This window comes from Trichoderma harzianum (assembly GCF_003025095.1).
Source record: "Trichoderma harzianum CBS 226.95 unplaced genomic scaffold M431scaffold_5, whole genome shotgun sequence".
NCBI classification, from domain to species: domain Eukaryota; kingdom Fungi; phylum Ascomycota; class Sordariomycetes; order Hypocreales; family Hypocreaceae; genus Trichoderma; species Trichoderma harzianum.
Window position 1 is genome coordinate 2,023,145 of NW_020209253.1, and position 25,396 is coordinate 2,048,540.

Sequence of the window (25,396 nt, forward strand, 5' to 3'; positions counted from 1 at the left end):
ACTCGAAGACAAACGCTGCTGCGTAGAGAGATGACAAGAAGGGAAATCGAGAAAGACAGAGAAAATCGCACTCGAATTTGGGATCAAATGTTGGTAGGAAGTTGCTACAGAAGGGGGCCTTAGGGGAGATAGAGCCTGTGGGGAGACAGGACAGAAGAACACTTGCCTCACCTCTGATTTACCACAAGATTGTTTGAAAGAAATTGCAAAGCCTTGCTAGCAGAGAGATGACACGAATTATTAGAATAATAGACTGTTGTGCAAATTTTATCTTATCGAGGTTATTGAACAAATAACTTGGTTTGACCCTGTTGCCAATGGGGAGAACAAACGGTGCAAGACAGAGCACAGCGACACTCCACCAAATCTCCCCGAGCACCACTCCATCGTGATATCAAAATGTCAACGATTCATGCAGAGCAAAACAGAAGCAGATTGGTATATAGCACATGGGCATGATTTCAGGCAAAAGTACAGTGATATTACAGTTGGTGATATTCAGGGGCTACAATCTCAGGAGAGAAATACAAATTGTACTCGATGAAGAAGACAGCTACCAGAAATTCAGATGCATCACCATCGACACCAAGACTGAGAGTCGAGATGTGCCAATTGCTGAAGTCTCCTACACTGCACATCCAGAGGGGGGCGGCGGGGGGCTCAACACCAACTGAACCGCCTCCTCGAGGCCAACGGAATCCCAAAGAACACCATGGATGGAATATCAACACACCATCACAACTCGGGTACCAGAGTACTTGCTGCAGACAAACCGAATCTCTCCAATCATAATTCGAATCACAGAAAAACAAAACAAATCGACGTCATTGCCTTCACTTCGTTGCCAGATCAGTGACTGCAGCCTGAGGAGCTCACGTGAGGAGTGATCTGGGAGGGCCCCCCACCAACTACTTAAACCTCTCCTCTCCCCCTCCAACCCTTTCTTTCTTTTTCCTCTTTTCTTCTCCATGCACAGCCCGCCTCGGGGACAAGACTTGTCTTGACTTGTCTTGACTTGTCTTGTCCTCGAGGCGGATCTTCTCACGGAGGTCGGTGCTTCTACCCGATGATTCAAATGCAGGGGTGGCGCTCTGCATGGGAGATCCCAACAAGTTCGGCATACGCGCACTTCGGTCTGCTAGCCTTTCTGAGGGAATTGTCTGATTCACCAAGTGCAATGGAACCCTACTTCTACGGAAGTCAGTAAGACGCTTGGTGATGATGATCTCCCACACATGAGGGTACACTTTTTTTTTTTTCATTGAGTTCGAGGCTATACGCCTTGACTTGAAGAAGAAATTCTCACTTGGAAATCTGGCTTGCTGGCAGCAGCTACTGGCGTTGTTGTGTTTTGATGGTGGTGATGTTTTGAGTAGAGGAGTTGATGCAGCACAGCTCTCTTGACGACTGGATTTGCTTTGTAGATAGAGAGCAGGCATAGAGTACGATGCTAGATAGCTGAGATACTCCATGGTAGAGATATGAAGAAAATTGCATTTGCTGTTGTCTGTATTGCCGTTCGAGCGACGAAGGACATTATGGCACTTGGAAATGGCGAAGTCTAAAACCAAAATTCGCTCCGCCCATCTCCTCGATCTCCTCGGGCAAAGACAAAGACAAAGACACTGTTATTTCTAGAGCTAAGAGAAGGATACTTCCAAAGAGATCTGACGGTCATTACGATAAGCATTTCCATTCCTCTTCACCACCATGCTTCGACGACAGCACCATCTTTGGCGCTTCTCTGTACCAGTCAGACGACTGAGCCACCCAGAATTACCGGTACAGTCTTGGAGATTCAGGTAGAGCTACAAACGCGATTCAAGATCAAGATGGCTAAATATTTCTCTGGCTATTTGTAGACCCCCTAGATCCAAGCGACGGCGTGGCGATGCGGCGATGCGGCTTCTCTGTCGACCAAGCCGACCAAGGGCAGGTGGAAGGCTTGAGACGGATATGGACGTTTCCAAGCGCCAAAAAGATGGCCACGAGTCGAGGGAGAAGGAAGAGTCGCTGGGGAGATGGAGGCCAGCATCAGCCTTTGCGATAGCTTCACTGTTTGGAGTCAAATCACGTTGCTCCTGCTCTCTACCGCTAGATCACTTAGCACCAAATGCCAGGTTCGAGGATATCTTTATTATTTTGCGTCATCGATACCTCGGTTCAATATTTTTCTCTGCCGTCCATGTTTCTAGCTTCTGCCGGTAGAATCTTGACAAATCTTTCCGCTGGCCTTGGCCATTACTGCTAATTTCCAATGTGCCATATCGCAATCGTCTCCTGGGCCGAGATTGGAGAGCAGGGTCAGATAAAAAACCTGTCGCTTGGACATAGAAGGGGGATCTTGGAACTGAAATCTTGGCTGCGAGACTCTAGAACCAAGATGACCAGATGCTTGAGTAACAAGAGATTGACAATCTATTCACTAAAGCCAATCTATCTCGAAAATATCTTCTCAGAAGGGGACGCGGAATGACGAATTTGAGTCGACTTTTCCACAGCTTCGGGAAGATAACGAGAAAATCATCGCCAAAGAAGAGCAATAGAAGCCCAATAAACAAATCCAGCCGTGTTCCTCTTACAGTATGGAGACTGAAACATAGTACATTGCCTATATATTCTCCAGCCCAAATAAAATCCCCTCCCTAGCCCCCTGTTACAATTTCTAGAGATTTTGGCGTTGAGAAAAAGTGTAGACAGAGAGAAATGTTATTGAACTGCGACCCAGGTGGGAGTTCTTTCGTCGATCGGAAATTTCGCGGTGATTCTTGGAGGGCTTCTTCTTCGTTTAGGGAGGAATCGGATCGATGTTGTATTTCTCGTTGGCTTCGGAAGATGGAGTCTTTGGTCTGGTCGGGCGTGGACCTCGCAAGATCTAAGAAGCTGTCTAGAAAGCAAGACATCAGTACTAGGTATCCAAGCTGGAGAGGGAGAAAGAAAAGTGATAAGGCAGTCAGGGAAAGAGGCTATGGGCACAAAGCAATCAATAGCAGGCCCTCTTGACCGTATCGGAAACGTTGAGAGGCTTGCCAAACTCCAAAGTGGTGCAACGAGCCTCCCCCAAATCGCGGAGAGGGGGGGAGCCCTCTCTCGTGCCCTCTCTGACTTGGGAGCATGAACTGCGTAGAGGTTGGACTCTCTCCGTAGCTGTGCTATCAGATCAGTAGAGCGGACAGTACCTATTTGTAGGTAGGTAGGTAATGTTGAAACATTGCAGAAATTTGGGCACAAAGAAAGATTGGGAGCACCTGTTTGACAAAGTTCGTGAATTTTTTCCAACGGAGTGTGGCCACAGCGAGACAGTCGGACAAAGAAAAAAAAAAGTCGCTGTTGAACAACGAGGAAGAGATAAATGCGGGAGAAAAGAAATCGTTCAAAACGTCTGTTTCTATGCCATGATTCTAGCTACCTGTCCTATTTTGAGCAATGTTCAAAACAGTGTATCATCACGCATTCAAAAGCCTACGCACAGCGAAAAGGGTGAATGGGAAACGATTGGTATTTTATTTTCTCTCAATGGGCCCATTTTGAACCACAAAGAAACCCAAAGTCTAGTCCATGAAGAAGTCTGAAAAGATGGTGCCATACGACTGAACAGCCAAGTTTTCCCCGAAAATCTTCCTGCCAACAGAAAATGGCAACTGTGTTCACAATCTTTTTGATGCTGCAACGGTTCGTGGGGTTTTCCTTGTTCTGTCGTCTTGCAAGTGTCGCTATCTCGTATCAAAGAAGAAAAAAACCATGGTTCTGTTCATCATGTTCCGATATAGTGCCACCAGCAGCAACAACGTATCCCCCCTACATATCGTCTTCCTCCATGGGTTCCCCTATTTCGTCTCCTTCGGGATACGTCTCCACTAGGAGGGTCGTTGTATGCATTTCTTGGAGGTATAGTCGACCGAAAACATTTTGAATAGGGCTAACCTTCATGAGGATCAGCTGTCGAATCTTGATAACGATTCCCTCGTTCCTGGTGACTCGCAAAGTTGAGAAAAATTGTAGGTGGATGCACCCATCCACCTCCGTCTCGTCATCCTCGACTACGTCTTCCACCTCTCGTTCGACGTGGCTGGCCTCCATACTTCTTTGCTAAAGGAGTAAAATCTGATCTGCCGCCGAAATGGGCTCGTCCTCGTCATAGAAAAATTCAGTGGACGTATGAATCAAATGCGAGATAGCGAAAGGGCGTAGTCGGAAAGCTATCAGCGAATCGAATACGTCGAAGAATTCGCGAATAAAAGTTCTGCCGGGCGAGTCGGCGGGAGAACCAGCTGAGCTCATGACTGTGGTTATGTGTGTGAGATTGGTATTGGTAGTCGTCTTTTTCCGGTCGGTTATTAATAGTGGCTATAGGGAAATTGCGATGAAGTTGTTACGCAGGAGAAAGATGCGTTTCGAGGTTACATGTATTTCAGAGCGTCAGTTGCTGTCGAATATTGGGTACGATACAGCTGATCAGCAAGTGACAAGAGTCCACAGTCCCTATCCCATTGAAGGAATAATTTCGTATTCAGGCATGTAGAGGTGCAAACGCCGGGATACGCCCACAATGTCTGACCAAACAATTCATTCGGATGATTTCTATTCTACAATGAGATTTGAATCGGATTTTCTACACGCCTGGTCATGATCTATTTCATGGTCTAGACGGCAATTGTTGGCTTCACTGGGCTGACAACATGGCCCATGCAGCAAGTACACCAAAGATGGGATATAGAGATCGAATCTCGAACTACTGGATGTATATTGAACAGGAGACGAGTCTTTTGTATTAGAAATATAGCCTCATTTGTCTACCATTGTTGCCCTTGAGAATACGAATATACTCGGACTGTTGGCTTTGCAAGCGATGGACATGTTATTCCTCCTGACTTTGGAAGACGGACCACCTTGAGTGTAATCATTGCGTGCATAACTATTACCTCTGGACAAAGTAAACATAAGCTGAATACATAATGAATCTATGACATTTGAATGGAACAATGAATGAAGAACATTAGGCCAAGCCTCGATTAACAAAGCTAGCGGCGATTGGCAAACGAACTTCAATTGACAGGTAGTTGACTACGAGTTACTGGAAACATGCTTTAATCGGCATTGAACCCAAAGACTAAATACGCAGTATGTCACTTGGAGACAGCTTGCAGAAAATAGGACGGGGCGGTTTGTTGCTGTCTCTCAAGCAACGACACTCTCTCACATTTGAAACGCGCTTCAGAGGGTGGACACAAAGCGCTGCAATTTTGCTTCTAGCAAAACATCCCGCATTCGGCCAGTTCCATGCAAAACTCTATTGATATTACTGGCGATTCCTTTTTAGCATTTTTTTCCGCGGTCGCTAATGATTGACATCTTCATCATGACAGGTGAATGACATCACATGCCAATGCTGGTCGTATTTCTAGACAGCTTCCAGCAATTACTTCAGTGGTACGCAACTTACCTTTTCATCATCTAAAACAATCCAAGCATCCGAGACTGATCGAAATAACCCTAAAATGGCAGACAAAACCACAGATCAGGACCAAAGTCAACAAGTTTCGGCTGGCGACAAGCACAAAACCGAGGTGGAAAATCCAGACGCGAAGCGAACCAAGATCAAAACGGAAACATCTCTCGATGAAACCAACGAAAATGGCGACGAGGAAAAACAAAGCGCTTCTCAAGATGTGAAGCAAGAGCCAGAAGATTCCAAGGCTGACGTTAAATCTGAAGATGGCGCGACGTCTACGCCCAAATCAGACACAGACACTCCCTCAAGTATTCTCGAAAAGGGCATCATCTATTTCTTCATGCGAGGACGTGTAGATGTCGAAAAACCAGAGGAAGTGGGAGACATTGCGAGAACGTTTATTATTCTGAGGCCAATTCCACACGACGCAAAGCTGAGCGAGGGGCCACTTTCAGATGCTGGAAACTCGCGAATCCTCATTCTGCCAAAGAAAGTGCTTCCAGCCAGTGGCAGAGATCGTTTCATGGCGTTTGTGGAGAAGTCTGGGGCATCATATGATGAAATCAAGGGTCAGTTTCTCGCTGGTGAGGAATACGAGACCAAGACAAAAGGCACCAGACACACTCCAGCAGCCACACCAATAGGCGAAGGTGTCTATGCTATGACGACCACTAGGCGAGCGAGCCATCTTGCGTACATGATTACCATCCCAGAGAAGCTCGGCGAGGTCCAGAAAGACCTTGGAGTGAAAGAACAAGGAAGTTTCATCATCAGCACCAAGAACCCAAAATATCCAGCACCGGCTTCTGCCCGTCTTCCTAAAGGACCAGAGTATCCCAAAGAGTAGGCGCTAATCATTTTATTCTCCGATGACAAATGAATGCTAATCTGGTTATGCAGGATCCTCGAGGAATTCCGAGACTTGAGGTGGATTCCATCTCGGCCGAATCACCTTGACCACGACAATGCCCAAGTTCTGCTTATTGGAGAGTCATCTGGAATCAAGAAAGCCCTGGAGGTTCAGGAAGCCGACGAGGAGGCACCAAAACAAGAGCCTTTGGAGGAGATGGAGGAACTGGAAGAGAAAGACCTGAAACGAATGCACCAGCTATCGAGAGATCACTCTGAAGCAATTTACGCGGACTTGAAGGTTCATGCAGAGGACTACCCCAAGCTGCAGACTACCTTTTAGAAGGACTTGAGATGATTGCGCAATTATTTTTGGATGTTGCTTACTCGAGAAGAAGCCTCAGCGCATGGATACTTTCATGATAATATTAGAACTTCAAGGTTACGAGGCATGGACTTGCAACCACGCGCTGAGTCTCAGGAATAATTGCACGTGTATGTTGCGGGAATTGTTTCCAAGAATGTCTCCGGATATCTCTCTTGAGTCTTAGAAAATGTATGCATGTATCTTACAGAACTCGGACGTATCACCTAATGCTCAACACATCAAAGGACTTGGTAACTCCCGTCAATACGGAAGCTGCGGGAGCAGCACTCAGATTCGCCCAATCTGATGTTATCAAGCGCAGAGGTAGGATGGGGTGATAGGCTATAGCGATGGGAGATGGATGGCCATTAATTTGTCTATGTGACTCTTCAATCAAGATCCACAGCTAAGCAGAATGAATCATTCTTGCAATCAGTCCCTTTTTGCTTATGTCCTGCCACAATGGGCCTGGCCCAATAGCACAATCCGCCAAACATTTTCTCCAGCGGGAAAATTTCCGCGTCTTTTCAGAATGATCTGTGAGTCAAAATCTGTGCAGGGCATTTTTACTCTCGTCAGCAAAAGTCCTTTTGCAACGTTAGCCCGTTCTGGCAGAGTAGATGACTGTGCTAAGCTGGAACTAGGGCTGGAAGGGACTCGAGGTCGAGAGATAGTAGCGCGGGGTATCACTAATCTAGCCTCGACTCGGTGTGGGATGCTCTCAAACTGAAGGTGGGATATCCATGACTCACAGTCATGATCATTAGTAACATTACTAAATGGAGACTAGGGAAAGTATGATGAGATGAGACAGTTTAACAACAGACGAAAGAGGAGAATATTGACGCGATAGAAAGAAGCTGGAATCGAAGATTGGGGGATATAATAGAAGAAGATGAGGACGCAATCTCACAGAAAGATATCCATCGAATCAATCGAAACATCATCCGAAAATGTCTTCCTCCGCTTCCTTTGAGCCCATGCCGGCAACGGCCGCGGCTACAATTGCAAAATATCACATCATCACACCAGATATCGCAGGTCTTTTGGAGCTGGAGATTAGCCAGGCTGAACATCGCGTCAACCTCATCAACTTCTGGCAAATCGCTCCAGGCAGCCGAGTCCTCGAGATCGGATGTGGTCAAGGCACAACTACTGCAGTCTTGGCCGAAGCCGTTGGCCCCACTGGCCATGTTGATGCCGTAGACCCTGGTCCGCCAGAGTATGGATCTCCTTGGACACTTGCCCAGGCTCAAGAGCATCTCTCGGCCGGCGTGGTCGGTGACCGCATCTCGTGGAACTTTGCCGATCCGATCGACTACCTGGCTGAGAATGCCGACAAGTCGTGGGATTACGTTGTCTTTGCCCACTGCATCTGGTACTTTGATTCGCCTGCCACGCTCACCAAGATGCTGGGCGCTTTGAGGGGACGAGCCAAGACTCTTCTCATTGCGGAATATGCCCTCAAGGCGACGAAGACGAATGCCTTGCCGCATGTCCTTGCTTCGGTGGCCCGAGCCACTCTCGAGGCACACAACAAAAAGAGCATGGCCAACATCCGCTGTCTCTCCAGCCCCGGCGCCATCAGTGACGCTACAAAGGAGAATGGCTGGGTTCTTGATGAGGAGACTATTGTGGTGCCGGAGGAGGGACTCTTGGATGGTCACTGGGAGACGAGCACCGTCAAGAGTCCTAAATTTTTGGATGAAATTGAGAAGAAAGTTGAGGATGTAAAAGTCAAGGCGCTTTTGCGATCTGCTAGAGATGGGGTTATTGGAGTTTTGGACACTTTTGATTTGAAGAAGTCGTGGACTATGGATGTTTGGGTTGCCAAGTTCCACTGAAAGCGAAATAATTATGTCGCGAGAATGTCTGTGATCTATTTGTTTTTATCATCATAGCAATTGATACTCTATTGCAACAGTTCATAGCGAAATGCACAAAGATATACCTTATTTCTTCGTCCATTATAGTTCTTGAAAGAAGCAAAGTACACTCCCCAGGGCTCCGTATCTGGAATATTATACAGGTACTTTACTGGAATCTGCCTCTACCTCAGCTGAGTGATCATCCATGTATTTGTCTTCAAATGGCTTCTCTCCCATGCGCGACCAGCACATGGCAGACATAAGAGCCTCGTCCGTTTCCTTTGATGAAAAGAGTAGCTCAGATATCCCATCTCCGAGGTGGGTAACTGATCGATCCTAAGAAACCCTTTGTTAGCAAATGGAGAAGAGAGTGAAGATTTGTTCAAAGTCATAGCATACCAGCCCCAAAGTCAGTTTAATTATCCCGTCTACCCATTGGTTCTTGTAGATGTGGCGAGGCTTTTTGCCTGCAGCTGCAAGGACAATATTTTCCGCCACAACAGTTGCTTGGCGCGTCCCTGACCGAGAGTTTGGATTCGGAGTCTTGGTATCGGCAACGTCGCCGCATGTGTAGACATTCGGCAGAGAATCATCGTCTATTTGGAGGGTTGGCTTGACTTTGATGTGTCCCGTGGACGAGATCGAGTTGGGAGAAAGGTTGGCAATCACGTCGGAGAGTGGTCTTTGCCCGGCACAGTTCATCTATCGGGACTGATTAGTTCAAATAACGGAGAATTTTTGAAGACGCCAGGTGAACATACATAGAAATCGTACGAGATCTTTCGGCCAGATTTCAGGGTCACTACTTTCGAAGACGCATCTTCATCCACAACGCGGTCTTCGAGAATAAGCTCCACGCCTAGTCTTTCAAGGCCCTCTCGCGCAGCTTTTTGGAGGCCTCTGCCAAAACGATGCATCACTGCCGGTCTTGAGTGGACCAAGATGATATGCTTTTCTGGATAGAGGGCCTTGGCATCTGTGGCGACTTCGACTCCAGCGGCGCCCCCTCCAACGACGACGACTGTGTTGGCAGACTCGACTCCTTTTTGCATCCCTTGTAGAAGCTTCATTCCCTCGAGCTTGTCTGTGGCATTGACTCGCGATGGAAGGCCATCTTTGACTCCTGCTCCCGTAGCAATGACGAGGAATTCGTATGGGATTACCTCGCCGCTGTCCTGCAGCTTCACAGCTGTTCGATCAATGTTGGCGACCTTGTCCTTTACCCAGCGGTATGAGCCTTCTATGGCCCCTTTCATATTTCCCCCATAAGGAATGAAAGCTTTGTGTTCATGGCCTTGAACAACACAAAATCTCGGAAGCACCCAAGTGAATTGAAAATGACTGTTCGGCTCGATGACGACGACTCGATAGGGGCTTCGAGGAGGCAAAGCTTTCGCAACGATTTGAGCCACACGATAACCAGCAAAAGAAGCACCAACAATAACGATATTGCGAGTCCTTTTCTCCGCTCCTAAAGATCCAAACCAAGAGGCTTGTCGTCGTATGATGGCGGCTCCGAGAGCAAGTCGTAGCTCTGCCCAGATAACGTAGAGGGTATAACCCACAACTTTTGTATATAGTCCTGCCTTTTCCAGCATATTGAACTCACTCGTAGATACTTCTGTAGTATCTTTTCAAGAAGGTCAGAAAAGAAGATGGCGAAAGTTCACGGCGCTGCCATTGTCTTCATACAACCTCGAGGCGAGTGGAAGGGGTGAAAATGCCGAAAATCGCGTGTCGCGATCTCCGGACGGCCTCGTCCGAGTCCGACTCGGAGCTCCTCGAAGCACATGCTAATATTCAAGGTTCTTGTTAAAGCCATGCCCTGCAGGAGCTCGGGCGTGCCAAGCGGCCGATAGAGCAGTGGAGAGAGAATCCTTGGCCGCTGGTCTAACGCTAGCAGATGCGACTTCAGGGATGTTTTTGATCAAATGTGGACCAAGAAAAATTATCAGATGATCTGATAATCGCGCATCCATCTGTACTTGGCAGCTGATGTCCTTGTTGGTACAGGTTGGTAGTATGTGCTGTATTTGTTTCCACGTTTGAGAGCCAAATGCAGTAAATTAGGGTAGTATTTTATCTCAGAGTACATGTAAACTCCGGCCATGAGAAAATGAATTATTAATGCCAATATCCTACACCGTCAAGACCGTCTATGCTAGTTTTGGTGCAAGATCCGAGCCTCCAAACTCGGGATATCCCTTGGACTTCCACTCTGCGAAGCTCATTCCTCCGGCAAGAGACGGCATCTTGATCATAAGAGGGACTTCAATATCTTCCTCAGTCCCCAATACTTCAGCTTTATGTATAATCTTCTCGTCCAGTAGCTCAAAGCCCATCTTCTTGTACAAGCCGACTGTTGAAGGGGATGATTCGAAATAGACGGGAAGACCTGCCCTTTCACCCAGATCCAGTCCCCATTGCACGAGCAAGGCGCCGGCCTTGCGTCCTTGATGCCTCGGGTCGATGCCGATAACGTGGCAATCTAAACAAAAGTTCGGGTGTCATTAGAGGGAAAGTCGTTTCGCTTGGCATGCAACATCGCCAACAGCTGAGGCTGAAAATGTGGACCGAACATGGGTAAATTGACTTACAGATATAGCGTTTGCCTCCAAACAATCTTTCCCTCACCTCCCATAACGGATTCAGAATCTTTTCCGCTCTCTCGCGTTGTTCTCCTATGAGCCAGGGTACGCCGTGGTTCTTCCGCTCCTCCTCTGATCGCTCTGATAGGTAGACATCGCCGAGAGCCATGCCAATGATCTCTCCAGTGCTCGTATCAACACATTTGAAGGTGTATTGGGACCCGCTGGTATGCCAGTAGGCCAGTGTTCCGGCAGCGTGCGCTTTCTTGAACTCTTCGTCGATCACTCCGGGAAAGAGGATCTCGAGCATGATCTTCCCCATTTGGTCGTTTTGAAAGGCGTTGAAGTAGACATCGTAGACCTTGGGGATGTCTGGGATGAGCGCTGGGAGAACTACTTGAACCATGGTTAGGTTGTTGAGAGCTAATGTTTCGCTGTTTCTGAGAAGTTGTATAGCATCAACCACGCATGCTTGAGAGCGAAGGGATTATTCGTCATATTTATATCTTCGAGCCTGGCTTTTGAAGGTCCTTTTGAGGCCATGTCTGGAACTATTGACACGATGAAAAGTGATAGCAATCTTGGCATGTGGCGCACGGAGGCCGAGGAATCCAGCAAAACTTCGTTTTTGCGATGGCTAGACTCGGTGGAATCGTTCTCTAGTCACAAAATCTGGCGATGCCGAGCGTGCAAAGGCCAACCAAGGCTGACACTCTAGCTTGGAAGACGGGATGAACCTCGTGTTGAGCACCTGAAGCTGGTCAAATTTACTCAATAGCTTCCATTAGCGGCATGTATATCCGAAGGAAGCCAGGATGGGGAGCAAACCTTTAACTCTCCTTGAGACCGGGATAGCTTGCCGATCTCGCTCCGTATGGTGGCTCGTGGGTCACGTCAAAAGGCATTAAAGTTATCTGATCCGTTGCTGAATAGCGCCGTCAAATGCAGCTTGCGCAGAGCATCGGAATTGTTTCCGGGCGAGTGAGTGATAACGTTGGCTAAACCTGTGGGAAGCTTAGAACAAAAGCATAGGTGAGAGGTCGTGGAAATGTGTGCAGCGGTATGGGCAAATTCCCTACATACCTCTGCTTTCAGTACCTTTCCCAGGCTCGAATTTTCTCAGGGATATCTGAAAGTAAAAATGAACATCATTGGAGAAAAAACGGGGTTTTTTTTTCTCTCTCAGTGAAAATGTGAAAGAAGAAGCACATTGTGTTGTGGTCGTTCTTGGACTCCCGCAGAGAACAAACGCTGTTGGCGCTACGGGCTTCTTTGTGCAATCTGTTCAAACCACAAAAGACAGACGTGTTCGCGATTGGCAAGTACGGTTGAGGCAGAAAAACACCCATTTATAGCCAGAAGATCTGGCAAACTGCGCTACTCATGATATCGTTTTAGATATGGGAGCTGGGGGATGTCCCTTGAGCAAAATCACTAACGCGGGCCTCTTTCATTGCCCCTGCAACATCTTTTCCCAAAATGCGACAAAGAGACTCTACCGCAAGGCGTGACTACTGCGACATGGCATTTTGATATCATTCAATCGAGTTGTCAGATAAAATCCATGTCTAACCTTTAATATCTGGATTGTGTGTTGTGATATGCAGTGTAAGCGACGCATGCTTACCCCGTACATTGTGCAAGACATGAAGCTCTGAGAGGCAACAGATGGTGCGTCCCATAGGGATTAACGTTATTACTATGGTAGGTAATGCCCAAGCCAACAACCTGCAAAGGCCTTTGATGAGTTGACAAAGTCTTCTAATTGCCATACAACTACAGCTTTCAATTGACTCAATGCTGTCATAATTCTGTTGTCAAATAAACTTTCCACGTCAATTGATGTTCAACCAAACAAAGGGGTCTGGCCTCTTCTCTGGCAATGCCTCCAATCAACGTTAGATAATCCCGAACGCCGCTCAAGTTGACAGGTATACGATACTTGCAAATATATGATCCATTCCGAGTGCCTGCATGTACTGGGTTCAAGAGACCCCACCCCATCTAGGCATAGTAAGCTGCCTCACCAGGACATCCGCCAAAAAATGGAATCCCAGTCTTGATTGTGGCTGTGGGGGAAGAAAAAGGATCGCGGAATACGAACTTATTACGGAGTGCGACTCAACCGCGTCTTTGCCTTGGTTCTGGTTCTGTGCAAGGCTTAAGGCCATGTGCAGACAGCAATGGCGCTCTTCCCCAAGCCTGCGGAGACGCAGCATCTCGGGCTCTTCCTCTTGAACAAACGCCTGATCCGCATTTTCATCGGCGTCACCGTCTTCCTCCTCGTCGCCTTTGGGCTTCTCTGGCGCCGACAGCGTGATGTCTTTACGCCAACGCTGCTGCGTCCTATGGGCTTTAGCGAATCGGATGGCTTTTATCCATACGAGACAGTTAGCGACTACGATCCCGTGTCTCTCGATCCCACCAACAGATCGACCGAGGATCTTTGCGCAACGTTTCCCAAGCACCTGCTCAGTCTGATCCAGCCTGTGCTCAAGATTGGCCATGGCGAGGATCGCACAAAGCTCGATGCGCAGCTAGATAGCGTCAGTGCCTGCTTCCGACCCGACGAGCTGCTCATCTTCTCCGATCTCGACGAGCGCATCCGCAACCACACTGCCATCGACATTCTCGCGAACCTTCCATCCAAGTACTACGATCAAGAGTATAACCCAGATATTGGGAATTATCTTTTGCAGAAGGAATTGAGGCAGAATGGCACGCTGGACAAGGATAAGGAGGCGACGAAGCGTGTCAATGGCTGGATCATTGACAGGTACAAGTTTCTGCCACAGATAGAGCGTGCTTGGCTGCTGCGACCAGACAGGCCGTTTTACTTCTTCTACGAGACCGATACGTACGTGCATGTCAACGCTCAGCAAATGGAATGCTGGAGATGAAGGCGCTAACCACGCTGTTTTGCAGATATGTCGTGTGGGACACGGTATACCGGTTCCTCTCAACCTTCGATCCCGATACCCCAGTGTACATGGGCTCTCCGTCGCCTGGACGCCATGACATGAGCCGTGACGATCTCAAAACGTGGTTTGCCAATGGTGGCCCAGGCTTTGCCCTCAGCCGCGCAGCGGTCCAGGCGCTTATACACCGTGACGTGTCACCGCATGGTCAATACAGTGGACCGTCAGTCAGTGAAGAGTGGCTAGAACTGATCAAGGACGAGTGTTGCGGCGATAGTGTTGTTGGTTGGACTCTGTGGAATAATGGTGTGGCTTTGCAAGGTTATTGGCCTATGTTCAATCCTCACCCACTGCACGGAATTCCATTCAGCGACCGTTATTGGTGCCAGCCTATAATGACGCTGCACAAGACAACGCCAAAGGACATGGTTGAGGTTTGGAAATGGGAGTTTGGGCAAAGGAAGCAAAATGTATGTGGAAGGTTTCCCCCCTGCTCCGATTTCTCAACGGTCAAGATCTAACATTTGTCTATAGCGCCCATTACTGTACTCCGACTACTGGAATTTCCATCAGCCTGGCACAAACGGCATTTTGGAAAACTGGGATAACGGTGACTGGGATGCCTCCAAGTCTGGCCCGGACCAAGGAATTGATTCATTCGAGAAATGCGAGGAAGCGTGCAAAAAGGACAACACCTGTGTTCAGTGGAATTGGAGAGGAAGGGACGAAAAGGAATGCGTTCTTGCGCGATCGTTTAGGTATGGAGAAGCGCGACAGCCGGAACAGAGAGACGACAAGTGGGTAGATTTCAAATCTGGCTGGCTCAAGGATAGACTCGACGCATTTCGCAAAGAAAGGCAATGCGAAGTGGTGGAATGGGTTGGGCCGAGCATTACACGAGTGTTTTGAGCATTGATTGATGCGAAGAGAGAGCTATATACCCGTTGGCGCGATGCATGGACTTTTACGATTGGATGGATTTTACTGTATAGGATTGATATTAATAGGGGGTATTTAGATAAAATACGTATATAGCTAGATCATGTATAACTTTATCAATGTCGACATAGTATTTACATGGAACCTATGAGAACAATGCCAGCCGTCGGGTATCATTTCTATAAGAGAGGCGGCGTAATGTCCTCCAATCGCGAACATTTTTCTGTTTCAGTAGACGTAGCGGAAGTACGGATTCTCCTTGTCTGTGAGGTCTTGAAAAGCAAGCTTTGCTCGCTCAGCTTCATCCTCCGGCAAGCCCATCTTTTTCTTGTTCTCAGCCCGTAGCACAAAGTACAGTGTGGTCGATGCAACGATACAAATAATGTAACTGTACACAGCAAGTTAGCCAATTGTTTAATGAATGTGCCCATCGCTTCGACTAGATCGTCATACCATATTATTAAACCAAGCCACAAGGCAGGATAGTGTCGGCTCTTGGTTTGCGACCATATGAGTTGCGGGCCAACAATGTTTCCAACACAGTACGCAACGAATATTGTCGCGGCCATGAAGCTCTTCTTCGTATGGCCGGCCACGTTAGCCATTCCAATAGTGATGATGAGACTGACTGTGCCGCCAAAGAAACCTGTAATGGAGTATCCTACAATAGGAGCGGCAGCGTGGTGACTCCAGGTGCTTTTCCAGATGATGGCACAGCCAGCAATAACAGGCAAGCAAGTAAAGATGAGCATAAAAATGCGAACATTATTGACTTTGGAACCGATGTATCCCGTCGCCAGAATGACTATGAAGCATAGCCCGCCAAGAGGAAATTGGAAAAGGATCGATTGGAGAGTGTTCCAGCCGAATGTCGATACGATAAGGGGTCCAAAGCCGCTCACTGCGCCGTTGACTGTGTATGCAGACGCCATCATGACAAAGATCAGATAGACTTTGATATCCAACAAGGCTTCCTTAAGCTGAGATGACTTGAACTTTGTGCACCGCACTCCAGTTTGCCCGTAGCGGAGTCTTTCTACGGCTGCGAACCGTTCTTCAGCAGTCAGGAACCAAGCCGATACCGGCGAATTCGGCAACGCAAAGCAAAGGAGTCCAAAGATGAATGTGAGTGCGCCGCCAAACAGGTATATGTACTGCCATCTCTTCAGTCCTCCGCCAGTGATCTGAGCAAAGCCGTAGTTGAGCGCTCCACCAATGATGGTAAACAACCCAGTGCTGCTGAACCACCAGCTTTGCCGCAGCGACTGTTCAGACTGAGTGTAGTATCCCGAAACGATGCACATGAAGCCCGTCGGAATGATGCTCTCCACGAAACCTAGGAAGAAACGCTGCACAAAGAGGCCTTGCCAGGATGTTACTGCTGCAGTGAGCATGCAGATGGCGGACCAAAGAATGACCACAACTCCGAGGATTCTCCCCATGTCGAAGCGCTGGAGAGCAAATGTCATGGGGTACAGGCCTCCCAGCATGCCAAAGTAGAAGAGCGAGGTGGCCCAGCTGAGGCGTCTGGTGTCGACAGTAGGAGGCACAGTTGAGTTGTCAACGACACTTAGTTTGAGATCTGTGGTCATGCCAAAGAGGGCAGCTGAGCCGAGAATAGCTTTGTCGTAGTAGACGAGGCCATCTGCAGATACAAAATCATGTCAGTATCATGTCATTTTATTCCCATCGTTGCAGTCAACTATCTCAACCCAGTTGTGAGTTGTTAAAACTTGATGGGAAAACTGACATCCGCATATCATTGCTGGGATCAGAAACCAGTCAATCTTCCTGATGGCTCTGGCTTCCACGATAGGATCGATGGCATGTCGCACCTCGCCTACCATGGCTACAGCATCATCCTTGTCAGACGGGTTTCGATTTGCCACAGCGTCGTCCATTGTTGAACAGCAAGCGAGCCGGCGAGAATTAAAGGCAAAGAGACGTCAATCAACCACCATGTCAACGAGGAGAAAGAAAATCCAGATTCTGTCGCAATTAGAAAAAAAAAAAAAGAGCTCTCAGACAGACGGAGCTTAGTGTCCGATTGCGGTTACGATAACAGAATGATATGGCTAAGCTAAATTGCAGAAAAAGAGCTAGGGATGGTGTTCGTGATCGTTAATTGGTGGTTCGAGGTGGGATGCATCGGTTAGAACCGGACTGTGTGGAGCTGAGTTAGAATTGAATTGAGCTCTTTTGAACCCATGCCGTGAAGCTCGTCTTTGAAGTGACGGGGGCGAATGATGGCCAATCATGGCGTCAGAGAATTTAAGTTTCGTCGTTAGAAAGATCCTAGAATCAGTAGTCGGCATGAGTGTCTTTGGTTCCATTGAACAAGCCATCATTCACTGTTGGAATAGAGCTCAAGATGGGTAAGCAGAAATAGAAGTATCATTCGCTGCCTGCCAATGCGTCTAGATCATACAAAACTATATACATTTCTGTTCAACGTTATTGAACTCATTAACTTGGGGGGGGTTTTCTCTCTTCATCTTTCCTTGCAACATTTTACAATTTGGAGGGGTTCTCCTTGGGGTTCTTGACCTCGACCAGCAGCTTTCCGGTGTTGGAGCCCTTGTACAGGTCAACCAGGCCCTGCTCAGCAACCTGGAGGCCGCCGGGAAGAATGTGCTCGGTCTTCTTGATCTTGCCCTCGGAAACCCACTGGGAAAGCTCCTGGCGAGCCTTGCCGTAGTCCTTGATGTGGTCAAAGACGATGAAGCCCTGCATCTTGATGCGCATGCTGATGACTCTGGAGATGTTGCTGGGACCCTCGGGGTTGGCGCTGTTGTACTGGCTGATGCCACCGCACATGACGAAGCGAGCGTGCTCCTTGGCGCGGGCAAGGCACATGTTGAGGATCTCACCACCAACTGAACAGACATTGGTTAGCGGGAGGGTTCCTGTATCAAGCGTGATAACGAATTTGCTTACCATTGTCAAAGTAGACATCAATGTACTTGGGAGTGGCCTCCTTGAACTTCTCCTTGAAGTCGGCATCCTTGTAGTTCAGGGCAACGTCGAAGCCGAGCTCCTCAACCAGCCACTTGCACTTATCAGCGCTGCCAGCAATACCGACAACACGGGCGCCGTTGATCTTGGCGATCTGGCCAGCAATGCTGCCGGTAGCACCAGCGGCACCGGAAACAACAACAGTCTCGCCAGTCTTGGGCTCTCCAATCTTGGTCATACCGATCCAAGCAGTGAGGCCAGTCATGCCGAGGACTGACAGCATGTCCTTGGGCTCCCTCAGGCCGGGGTAGTTGGAAGAAGGCTCAAAGGCACCCTCGCGGAGGACGGCATACTGAGTCCAGCCAGTGAAGCCGCAAACGTAGTCGCCAGTCTTGGCCTGCTTGCTCTTGGAAGCAAGAACGCGGCAGACGGAAGCACCACGCATGGTCTCGCCGATCTGGACAGGGGGCACATAAGATCGGACATCTAAAAAATAGTATGTTAGAACTTGCAGGAAATGCAACAAGGACAATGCGAATTACCATTCAGCCAGGATCGCATGGCCGGGTCCAGAGAGAGGTAAAGAGCCTCGACGAGAATCTCTCCATCCTTGATGTCGGCTGAAGTGGGAGCAGGAGAGATCTTCTGCTTGAAGGTGGTGCCGGGAATGATTTCACCGGTGGGCCGTTCGGCGAGAACAATGGAGAGGTTGTCTACAGCCATGATGAAGATTGAAGGTGAAGGAAGGCGTTTGTCGTAAGGGGCTTGAGAGTTGATGCGCTAGTAGAGATAGAATGATCTAGCTTAAGATTCAAAGACTCGAAAAAACAAATCTGGAGGCGCACAGCTGTCTTTATACTTGCATCTCTAGGTGGCCTAAAGCGTGGCCGACCCTCCAGCTAGCATTTAGCAAGTATCGACAGCGGCGGCGGCGACGGCCTCAAAGCGGCTGTTTGCTCCATTGAACTAGGGATTCAGCGTCTGAAACAGCAACATGGAGAATCCGACCGTCCACGGAGACCCGCATTGCCTGGAGTCGTGTCGTACTACACAGGTCCGTTGTGCTTAGCAATTACAATTCAAACTTCGTGTCGATGGCCTCGGGACGTGGACTAGGACGTGGCCCGCAGGGATGGAAACTCCTGCATTGGCTCTATCGAGAACGTCAAAAGCAAGGGGAGCCAAAGCCAAAACCGCAGCGATGCAACAGAACATTGAGAAAAACCCGTCACCAGCGGCTCCCCACAAAGCCACTAGGGCCCGCCATTTCGCAATGGGGATATTCCTCCGGTGCGGAGTTCGCTTTCGCCGTCGAGTGCAGCTCCGAGCAGATGCACCTTGTGTCTTTCGGCCGGCCGGCCGAGTCCTTCTTTTAGAAAAGAGCCCGGCTGCAGGCTCACTAAGTCCCGTCTTTGCATAATTATGGGGGAGAGGCGAAGATACCGAGGTTTTTTCGGTGTCGAGAAGCGGCAGCCACAAAGACATGGATGGCATGGATCGAGCCGCAAGGGGAGACTCAAGCCCGGGACTAGTTTTAGAAGGAAAGGAGTGGAAAAAGAGAAACGGCATGTTATGTAAAGCACTCCGTAGATCCTTGGACTTTTGACCACTTTGCTTTGTACGGCAAGTACATACATGCAGCCCTCGCAAAAAGATAGTCTCGGTGAAGATACAGATTCAGACAGTTTCCCGTTTGCGCCGCGCCGCGGCTGTTCCGCCATCGCTCTTGTTTTGACTCGCTAGTGTCCGATCTGCTGGCACTGACCTGATTGGTAATCGCGGACTTGGGCTCTGCAGCGAATTCATGCTGAAAGAGAAAACGGTCCATGTTTCAGACCTTGTTAACAGTCGCGGAGTTGTGTAGCAAATTGGCTGTTACAATACAGGTACATCTATGTTGTGAGTCTGACAGCATAAATCCTGTCTGTTCCTATTGGATGAACAAGGCGTAAGCATGCATGATCCTCACCTTCAACATGCGCAAAAGGGCCACGGAACGATTATACAAGCCGACATAATAACTCTACGATCAAAACTCCGCTCCTCAAGACAAATGACCTCATGCATCCATTAACGCAAACGACTCAATCAGTTTTTAAATGGAGTACATTGGCACAATTTTTTTCTCCTCCTTATTAATCGAGAGTGACAACGAGCATGACGACAAGGAGAGAAGATATCCTGAAGCCCGGATGCCGAGCCGAGGCCCATCTTCGGCACTGATTCAAGCGCTAAATCGCCCCTGATTGGGGCTCGCCACCATCAAGAGCGGAACAGCTAGCACTTTTCGAGTATCTCAGCTTCTTCTTCTTAGAAACATCGAGAATACACCAGGTGGGCAATGTTCCTGTATCCGGCATTGCTCCGACATCTCTTTGATTCGTACACCCCGTGAGGTCAACTAGTAGTTAGACAACCGAATAGTACTCAACAAATACCATCTTTCATGTTTGCGAAGACCGATCCATGAAGCTCATTGTGTGTGTGTGTAATGTGTGTGACAGCCTAAAAGCTGCATGTCACCCAAAAAGCAGTTCAACGTTCTACAGCCACAATGCAGTGATTATTGATCATGCATCAATAATTAATCACGAGGTAAAAAAAGATGCAGGAAGGCGCGAATTATTTGGTTGGACAGCATCCCGCGGCTATATGGCAGCTACTCGAATAGAGACGCCAGCCAAAGATAACTTGCAGCAAGGGCTGCCTAGGTTGGCAACACTACATATTCGATGCCTGCATGGTGATTCCTCAAATGTTCGATCATAACAATCATTAAATCTGTTGATTGTTAACAACAGATCAGGATCTGCTCCTGTAATTGTGCCAAGGTGGTGGCATGTTCTTTCAATGCTTGGATGCGACGCAACGCAAGGGTGCTCGTTACAAGCAACAACCCACCAGAATGTATCTGAGAACATTCATGAACCTGGCCTCAAACTTCAGGCATACCTCCAGCCCCTACCAGCTTGAACAGTCCCCTTACGTTACCTACATGTAGGCAGGTAGTAACCATCATTATGACTCATGTCATGGATGCGATTCTTCCTGCCAGAATCTCTTCTCTCCCCGGCAAGAGCGCGCAGGGATAAGATAACTATTAGTAGAAAGGGCAGCCGAGACTCCTGTGCTTTCAAACGGTGGCGTCCAAAGAGCTGTTCGGTACCTGGACGGGTATGCTGAGTCGTGGACTGGTTGTCAGGACATTTCGGCCGAGAGATCGATCACAATGAGAGCGTTTTCCCGAAAATATACGCCATCACTAGTAAGTGGCAACTGAATCTGTACATGGAATCTTGCATATCGCGTAGGATTCCCGCAATCTCCGCCGTCCTTCACACTACATAAACCCGGACCCTGGCAGACGTTGGGGAATATAGATTGCCGGAATATAAGGCTGACAGCTCTGTGGGGCATATCGCAACCACTAAAACGCTGGTATTCCTCTTGGACTGGAATACTTTCTAAGGCGTTTCGCGATTCTTCGGCTCGAGGCGACTAGATCTTGATGGCGGAAAGGTCAGCACTTGGCTTGCCGCGAATATATGATTGGGTCCCGCTCGGCATCGAGAAATCATAGCTCTCCGAACGACAGTTGGAGAGCATGCTCTACATGAAATGCATTCATCAATGATGAGATAGAGATCCAAAAAGTTGAGTTCAATGGCTATTCCAAAACAGCAAGACTGACCTGTAGTCAAAGGTCGATGGTCGTCAATATGATAGAACGTACGCTCCATAACGTGCTGCTTGCGAAGTCCAGTGTCTCAAGAGGAGCCAGACTGCATCGTGCCCCCGGTAATTCGGATTCAGCCGAATACCACCGAACCAGTGGCCTAAGACCGCCTTGCCAGCACGGAGATTTTTAGCCGCATGTCAATGATTCATCATGAGATTTTATACAGCATCAGCCCTTCAACAAACGCCAATCAGAGCGTGAAATAGAGTTCAGCGAAGGATCACCACTTCATGCGATATCAGTCCATTCAGGATCCAAATGGCTAACCTTGCCAAGACAGTCGCGGGGAATCTCTATGGCCTAATGTACATTGCGCGTCTTCGCTTTTCAGCCGCATCTAGGTGCGTCGTCATACAGCAAATGGATGAAGGCCAAGTATTTTCCCGCTGTTGGTAGCACCTTTTTCGCAGCATCATTCCAGATTCGGCACAGCGAATAATTCCCGCGGATCGCAGCACCTTCTTCGCGGCATCGTTCCAGATTCGGCACTGCAAGCATTGAAATCCTGTACGGATCTGATCCTGGGAATTCGACCAGAGAGATTGGCACCCGTCCAGCACGACACCTGCTGCATCCAAATATTGACAAAATATTGAAGCTTGTGGCGTCTTGGGTACCTGTAGTCATGGGCTGAAAAGGTTTCCAAAATGCCAGCCATGAAGAGATACGAAAATACGAATCCTCCTATCATTGGCCTGACCCACTTGGGTATCAGGAGAGAAAAAAAATTGAAGGAGGCTGTGAATCCCGTGTTGCCCCGTATTCCGTTTAGCAGCAAAATCTTGGGCCGGAGATATGGATGATTTACAGAATCGATGCAACGGAGCCTCATATCACGAATCTTCACTGCGCAAAAGGCTTGGCAGACACGAAACATGGCTTGAAAGGCGACAAAACTAATCAATATTTATAAGCGGAAGGATAAACCAATGTTGCTTGTGTCTTTATTGATGTGCATTCTGCAGCTTGCGTAACTAATGAGACTAACGATCTAGACCTTCAAAAGTTACTCCGTCCCTCCGATCAGGAGCATCGGCGCAACTTGCTCATATTTGACAGATGCCAGCACAAGAAAAAAAAAAAAAGAGATTTTACATCACACTTTGTAATCAGGGCACTCTCCTTTTGCACCTGAATGAATTATATCAATTCACACAGCCCCATCGTCAGCACATACCAGTTTCCATTTCAGTCTTGGACATACTTCTGTTTCGCCGCTACTCCGTTTGCTGTCGTGTTGAACTTGATTGCCTGGACGACGCTGTTCAGGATATAAATTGAACGTTATCGGGATTCAACATTATTTAGGCAGAATCCTTCAGCAACTGGGAACCCAAACCATTTGCAGACTTCTTTGGGCATTCTCTCGTCGTCTGTGCAAGCCCCATTCTCTCGAAGCAGTCCATCGCAAGGACGAAACAGCTATATAGGCAACACTGCCGTCCTCCCCCTTTCGCGCTGCCCACACAGCCATCTCCAGCAGTACGAACAGCACTCGCATCGACGACCATACTTCGACTTTATTTTTATCCATCATGACGACTCCGGGCCAGGGAATACCTGGGACGCCAGGCGGCTATGTTGTGTTCGGTCCACAGGCCAATTGTACTCTCGACGTCTGCCCTGTTGAATGGAGTGTCTACAAGTATCGACCTTCTATCGCTGCCAACTCCGTCTTCATAGCCCTCTTTGCTATCGCCATCAGCATCCATGCATTTCTTGGCGTTCGTTGGCGCCAGTGGAATTTCATGACCCTCATGATCTTCGGATGCCTAGTTGAGATTGGGGGCTATGCTGGTCGCCTTGTTCTCTACAATAATCCTTTCTCTTTCGGCGGCTTCATGGACCAGATCGTCCTCATTACCACTGCCCCTGTTTTTTTCACGGCTGGAATATACATTACTCTATCCAAGACGTAAGTCTATTATTGACCGAACCATCGTTGATCGCCAGCTAACGCCTGCCACAGCATTAACTTCTTAGCCCCTGAAGTTTCACGCATCAAGCCCGAGCTATTCTATTGGATCTTCATCCCTCTCGATATTGTTTGCCTTGTTCTCCAAGCTGCCGGTGGTGCCATATCTGTAGTCAGCTCTGGCGGCAGTCAAACCGGTGTGGATATTGCCATGACTGGTCTGGGGCTCCAGGTCGGCGGCCTGTTCTTCTTCAGCACCTTGTTCATCGACTACGTGACTCGCTACGTCCGGAAAAAGCCCTCATCACCTTTGGGAACAAGAATGCGCGTCTTTTTGGGCTTCCTGGGTGCCGCGATCCTTCTCATCTTCACGCGTTGCGTATACCGTTGTTATGAGCTGAGCAAGGGCTACGTTCACTCTAACCTAATCACAGACCAAGGCCTCTTCATTGGTCTTGAGGGAGTGTAAGTACCAGATCTCGTTTCCCTTGATAAAGTGTACTTGGGTTGACATTCGCTTTAGCTTGGTTGTTATCGCTTCGTTCTGCCTCTGCGTTGGGCACCCTGGTCTCATTTTTGGTCGAGACGAGCCCAAAGCTATGTCTCTTCATACATTCGATGAGTCCACGAATACCGAATCCAAGGCTTAATGCTACTACAAATCTTAGAGGGTTCTCCTATTTTCATTCACTCAAAAAGGCCATGGCTATAGAAGCTCAAAGGCTGGTGCACAGTCATTCACTAAATAGCGATTGCATATGATATTAGATTTCTTTGTCATACAGCTTCTCTTTTCCAAAATGCGTATTCTTAAATTATTCGCTCTCATTCGGGTCCGCACAGAGGTGGTCCTTGCAGCCTGCATCACAGAGACACCCGCAAGCCTCTTCACAACCTGTGTTTCGCTTGTCATAGACAAATCCTCCATCTCTGCCACATCTGTAATTATGAGGGTCTGTCCGGCACCATGAGTACCAAAGTGCACATTGCATGAAGCAGACGGCTTGTATACCACTATCCACACCGGAAGTAGAGTCTTGAGAAGTAGGAACAGCGCTAGCAGCGGCAAGAGAGGCGAAGAGACCGAGAATTTTAACTTGTCGCGTTAGTTATATTAGCGGCTACGTGCGCAAATATGAGTAAATACCTGACAACTGCATTATGATGGCTTTGGTAGATAGATTCGTAAACTTTCTTTTATGGATAGACGTGATGTGGTAAAAGTTGCCAAATCGTTGAGCGACGATGGCTTCTTATAGCTGCCCAGGTGGTCTACATAGCATAATGTCCTTCGAATCGCTTCAGTATGTAACAAAGAACCAAAAATTGAGCATCTCAAATATGCACGCTATAGTAACACTGATCATTTGACCAGCCATGTGAATGTCATCTAAATGCCAACTGAATGCCAACTAAATGCCTATTTACGAATATTGGCAAGTTTGTGGAGGCACTCGGACCCTATCAGTTCGGTGGCATCTGCAAAGCTGACATACAGAGACATTTAGGAAGAATGCAGAGTACATCTTAGATGAGCCAACTAAATTGAGCATCATAGAAAAGTCATATTGAACAATGAATATGTCTCCGCGCGAATGGCCAGTGCATACGATATATGGTATTCGGTGTGGGAAGGTCTTTAAACGCACCCCAAGATGCATCACACAAATGGCACGTGGGGTGTGCTCAATTGCGTCTCTTTGATGATAGTGGGATGCCTCAAAAGTGTGTAATATCATTTGTGAAGGCGATGCGCTGTGTGAAGATGAATCTAGTATTATGATTAATTCATTCGAACGAGAGCAA

At 48.2% G+C, this 25,396-nt stretch overlaps 11 protein-coding genes across 11 annotated transcripts; 4 read left to right on the forward strand and 7 right to left on the reverse strand.

Annotated features, from left to right (window-relative positions):
• Positions 1–2,645: 2,645 nt before the first annotated feature.
• Positions 2,646–4,080, reverse strand: M431DRAFT_4898 (hypothetical protein; the record flags this gene model as incomplete). The annotated part of the gene is made up of 2 exons (XM_024916725.1): positions 2,646–2,883; positions 3,803–4,080. 2 exons carry the CDS (start codon positions 4,078–4,080, stop codon positions 2,646–2,648), a joined length of 516 nt encoding a protein of 171 aa, XP_024775654.1.
• A 1,418-nt stretch (positions 4,081–5,498) lies between these two features.
• On the forward strand, positions 5,499–6,644 carry M431DRAFT_83622 (hypothetical protein; the record flags this gene model as incomplete). The annotated part of the gene is made up of 2 exons (XM_024923332.1): positions 5,499–6,295; positions 6,353–6,644. 2 exons carry the CDS (start codon positions 5,499–5,501, stop codon positions 6,642–6,644), a joined length of 1,089 nt encoding a protein of 362 aa, XP_024775655.1.
• Positions 6,645–7,415: 771 nt separating this feature from the next.
• M431DRAFT_507649 (hypothetical protein) lies at positions 7,416–8,612 on the forward strand. The gene has a single exon (XM_024918997.1). The coding sequence runs from the start codon at positions 7,622–7,624 to the stop codon at positions 8,510–8,512; it is 891 nt and encodes a 296-aa protein (XP_024775656.1). The 5' UTR covers positions 7,416–7,621; the 3' UTR covers positions 8,513–8,612.
• A 77-nt stretch (positions 8,613–8,689) lies between these two features.
• M431DRAFT_83886 (hypothetical protein) lies at positions 8,690–10,134 on the reverse strand (the record flags this gene model as incomplete). Its single annotated transcript, XM_024923364.1, has 3 exons — positions 8,690–8,872; positions 8,936–9,238; positions 9,298–10,134. 3 exons carry the CDS (start codon positions 10,132–10,134, stop codon positions 8,690–8,692), a joined length of 1,323 nt encoding a protein of 440 aa, XP_024775657.1.
• Positions 10,135–10,692: 558 nt separating this feature from the next.
• M431DRAFT_114494 (hypothetical protein) lies at positions 10,693–11,530 on the reverse strand (the record flags this gene model as incomplete). The annotated part of the gene is made up of 2 exons (XM_024911906.1): positions 10,693–11,024; positions 11,134–11,530. The coding sequence occupies 2 exons, from the start codon at positions 11,528–11,530 to the stop codon at positions 10,693–10,695; spliced, it is 729 nt and encodes a 242-aa protein (XP_024775658.1).
• A 1,942-nt stretch (positions 11,531–13,472) lies between these two features.
• Positions 13,473–14,951, forward strand: M431DRAFT_82326 (glycosyltransferase family 31 protein; the record flags this gene model as incomplete). Its single annotated transcript, XM_024923155.1, has 3 exons — positions 13,473–13,981; positions 14,050–14,512; positions 14,577–14,951. The coding sequence occupies 3 exons, from the start codon at positions 13,473–13,475 to the stop codon at positions 14,949–14,951; spliced, it is 1,347 nt and encodes a 448-aa protein (XP_024775659.1).
• Positions 14,952–15,209: 258 nt separating this feature from the next.
• Positions 15,210–16,882, reverse strand: M431DRAFT_82440 (hypothetical protein; the record flags this gene model as incomplete). Its single annotated transcript, XM_024923171.1, has 3 exons — positions 15,210–15,369; positions 15,435–16,626; positions 16,732–16,882. 3 exons carry the CDS (start codon positions 16,880–16,882, stop codon positions 15,210–15,212), a joined length of 1,503 nt encoding a protein of 500 aa, XP_024775660.1.
• Positions 16,883–17,492: 610 nt separating this feature from the next.
• M431DRAFT_84130 (hypothetical protein) lies at positions 17,493–18,659 on the reverse strand (the record flags this gene model as incomplete). The annotated part of the gene is made up of 3 exons (XM_024923396.1): positions 17,493–17,857; positions 17,919–18,422; positions 18,479–18,659. The coding sequence occupies 3 exons, from the start codon at positions 18,657–18,659 to the stop codon at positions 17,493–17,495; spliced, it is 1,050 nt and encodes a 349-aa protein (XP_024775661.1).
• Positions 18,660–18,830: 171 nt separating this feature from the next.
• On the reverse strand, positions 18,831–19,725 carry M431DRAFT_414779 (hypothetical protein). Its single transcript, XM_024914964.1, has one exon. The coding sequence runs from the start codon at positions 19,503–19,505 to the stop codon at positions 19,002–19,004; it is 504 nt and encodes a 167-aa protein (XP_024775662.1). The 5' UTR covers positions 19,506–19,725; the 3' UTR covers positions 18,831–19,001.
• Positions 19,726–21,946: 2,221 nt separating this feature from the next.
• Positions 21,947–22,643, reverse strand: M431DRAFT_414787 (hypothetical protein). Its single transcript, XM_024914965.1, has one exon. The coding sequence runs from the start codon at positions 22,550–22,552 to the stop codon at positions 22,088–22,090; it is 465 nt and encodes a 154-aa protein (XP_024775663.1). The 5' UTR covers positions 22,553–22,643; the 3' UTR covers positions 21,947–22,087.
• A 567-nt stretch (positions 22,644–23,210) lies between these two features.
• On the forward strand, positions 23,211–24,240 carry M431DRAFT_494425 (hypothetical protein; the record flags this gene model as incomplete). Its single annotated transcript, XM_024917248.1, has 3 exons — positions 23,211–23,590; positions 23,645–24,055; positions 24,114–24,240. 3 exons carry the CDS (start codon positions 23,211–23,213, stop codon positions 24,238–24,240), a joined length of 918 nt encoding a protein of 305 aa, XP_024775664.1.
• Positions 24,241–25,396: the final 1,156 nt, after the last annotated feature.

What these genes read in the sequence shown, in the direction of transcription:
- M431DRAFT_414779 (XM_024914964.1), bottom strand. Translation starts at nt 19,505, where the DNA reads ATGCCGTTTCTCTTTTTCCACTCCTTTCCTTCTAAAACTAGTCCCGGG.
- M431DRAFT_414787 (XM_024914965.1), bottom strand. Translation starts at nt 22,552, where the DNA reads ATGTTTCGTGTCTGCCAAGCCTTTTGCGCAGTGAAGATTCGTGATATG.
- M431DRAFT_507649 (XM_024918997.1), top strand. Translation starts at nt 7,622, where the DNA reads ATGTCTTCCTCCGCTTCCTTTGAGCCCATGCCGGCAACGGCCGCGGCT.